Source organism: Penaeus japonicus, unplaced genomic scaffold (assembly GCF_977035675.1).
Source record: "Penaeus japonicus unplaced genomic scaffold, GWHDUDI00000001_assembly GWHDUDI00000035, whole genome shotgun sequence".
NCBI classification, from domain to species: domain Eukaryota; kingdom Metazoa; phylum Arthropoda; class Malacostraca; order Decapoda; family Penaeidae; genus Penaeus; species Penaeus japonicus.
In genome coordinates, this window is record NW_028234437.1 from 19,157,917 (window position 1) to 19,160,960 (window position 3,044).

A 3,044-nucleotide genomic window follows, 5' to 3' on the forward strand; every position below is an offset into this window, starting at 1 on the left:
ATCATCATTACCAAGACGATAATATCCTCCCGCATTAGCATAACCATCCGAGTAAGGAAAACAGACCAGCCTTGTAATTCGCTTTCGCAATTTTCGTAAGGGCGGAAGAAGAAAAAAAAAAGGTTAAGTTGTCATTTTCCTGCCATCTGTTGAGAGAATAACGACCTCCATTAACGGGACAGAAAGTTACTACACTCAGGGTCCCGAATTTTGCAACTTTAGCAAAATGGCTGTGGTGAATTTTGTTGTTTTCTTTACTTGCTGTTGTTGTTGTTCCCGTTGGTGTTGTTATTACTCTCATCATTATCGTTTTTTTTGTTTATAATTATCGTTCTTATCATCATTACGATTGTAATTAACATTATCATTAACATTATCATTGTTGTTATTATCATCGTAATAATAATCACTATTACTACATTCATTATCCACATTAGATTATCAAGATCATTGCCATTAACGTTGTCATCATTATTAACATTATCATTATCAGTATTACCATCCCCATTATCATTGATATAATTTTTATTATCAATATGGTTATTGTTGTTATTACTATTACTTTCATTATTATCCTTACTCATATGATATCATTATTATCATCATTTTTACTATTATCATTATTATTATCATTACGATCATTATCATTGTCATCATAATTATTGTTATTAATTGCATCGTTATCATCATTATCATGATTATTATTATCATCATCATTATCATTGTTGTTGCAATATCGTTGATAATAATTACTATTGTAATCATTATTATTGCTATCATTAGCATTTATTTTATCCATATCATTATCGTTATTGTTATTATCAATATCATTAATATCATCGTTACTGTTGTTCTTATTGTTATTGTTATTATCACTAACAATATCATCAAAATTAACATCATTGTTAATTTCATTCTTTGTAACACCATTCTCAATTACATATTGTAATTATCATAATTACTTTTATCATATCTATCATACCTTCTTAATACCATTAACATTAAGCCATATAATAAATATTATCATTATTCATAATAGAAATGCCGTTAGCAGGTTTATCCGTATAACAAAACAGGTCCTGATGACACTAACTAATACTATGAGTGTATAGTGATAAGAATAATATATATTAGAATTACGATACGCAGCAATACGTTTATGATTGGCACGGAGGAAGCTGCTGTTATTATCAGTGCTACTAAATTTACTCTCGTCAATACCGTTATTATCCTCAAAGTAGTTTCGTTAATAACTTCATCAAGATTATCATCATCGTCATCACTAAAACAATTATCTATAACTTCCTTTACGTCGCCAAAATTACCTTAATAGTCAAGAGCACGAGTAAGGAAGGGGAGAGACTTAGTTACAGCAGCAGAAGGCGATGGAGAGAACGGAGTGACAATGAACAGGTGTTCCTTCTCGCTTCTTTTGTCTTTTACTAGTAATGTTTTTCCCCGTTGATTTATTCATTGATTTTATGGGTAATTTTGTTTATTCATTATAATTTGTCAAACGTAAGGGGGTGAATTGATTGTTTTAGGAAACTTTCGGATTATCTTAGATGACGTTTTCCTTGAAGAAAACGGATATCTATTTCCCAGGAATGTTACATGAGTATCCCTTTAGAGTACGGGAGGAACCATTTTCTTTGAAAGCTTACAAATACAGAAAACGTTAACCTGTGATTGTTGGGGTAAACTATTTAATTTATAATAACTTATGATAACGTACTGATCACTTTAATAATAAGCGATTTGCCTAACCTATGACTATCACAATTGTGTGTGTATTATACATATATACATATGAATATATACACCATATATAAACATACACACACACACACACACACACTTGTTTGGCATTTTCTACTGACGATTCATATATTTTATTGATACTTTGGTATAGATTGTCTCATCAATCTTTTTCTGTTTTTCGTTTTGACAGATTGATTTTTTGTCTTATTGATGTTCATAATCCTTCTGTAACTATGTATCTATCTTATCAATAGTTCATATAATAGTAGAAAAAAACGCTAAACGCAATAAACCTAATTTGTGTATCGTGGGTTTTGCTACCATTGTACCAACATGGTTTTATCATGCAGTAGTTCAGATAGTTTGGCAAGCAGTAAAAACAATATTAATTATTGATGCAATTTTCTCCATAATGCAATAGCACTAATTATTATCATCTTTACAGGACACGGTGGTGGAGGAGGAGGATGTTCGGCGTGGCTGGGCGACACGCACGCCGTCGCACCAGTTCGGCGTCGTTACTGTCGTCGTCCTCACTTCTCCCCGCCTCCCGCTCCCCCTCCCGCCTGGCCACCTCTCCTGCCGCAAGAAGGAACACCAGCGGCTCGTTGACGTCCCTGTGTCGGTCTCCGGCACCTCCAGGGGCGTCGCCATCCCCAGCTCGCTCCCCAGGGCCCGGGCCGTCGGGTTCCTCCCCGGGACGCGTCTCTGGGAGGTCCCCGTCTCGTTCGCCGGGGAGGTCCTCCATCGGTTCCATCGAGGGGTCCACGAGCTTGGTAGCGAGAAGACACTCCTCGCTTGCGTCAGACAGCCATGGCGTCCTGGTGGAAGAGGAGGAGGAGGAGGACGGCGAGGGAGAGAAAAAGGCGAAAGCCAGGCGGAGCGACGAGAGCGCGGAGGAAGGCGGCGAAGGCGAGAGTTACTCAAGAAGAGAAAATGGTGATATGGAGGAGGATGAAGAAGAAGAGATAGACGACGACGCGAGCAGCAAGAGTGCAGCCGCGAGGCGGTTCTCGGAGAGGAGTGGGAGTAACAGGTCGGAGACGAGCGGCTTTCATGGGCCGTCGGGGGGCGAGACAGACGGGCCAAGTGGTGTGAAAAAGCAAGTGCGGCTCAGTCTCCCCAACGGCCCTTACGTGCCCCGCTATCCGATGCTGGCCTCCCCCTCCCCCCTCACCGGATCAGGATACTTCCGGCGAAGGACGGCCGTCACCCTCAGCGACTACAAGAGCTGCGCGCTCGTCCAGTCCAACATGAAGATGGGACTTGGGGACCTCATGTGA

The 3,044-nt window shown here is 39.5% G+C and overlaps 1 protein-coding gene across 1 annotated transcript in view; it reads left to right on the top strand.

Moving 5' to 3' along the window:
* Positions 1 to 3,044, top strand: part of LOC147467570 (uncharacterized) — a 181,011-nt gene extending 177,967 nt beyond the window's left edge. The window contains exon 2 of the mRNA XM_086531289.1: positions 2,207 to 3,044. Within this exon, the coding sequence (XP_086387415.1) occupies positions 2,229 to 3,044 (816 nt within the window). The 5' untranslated portion in view covers positions 2,207 to 2,228. The remainder of the gene's footprint in view (positions 1 to 2,206) is intronic.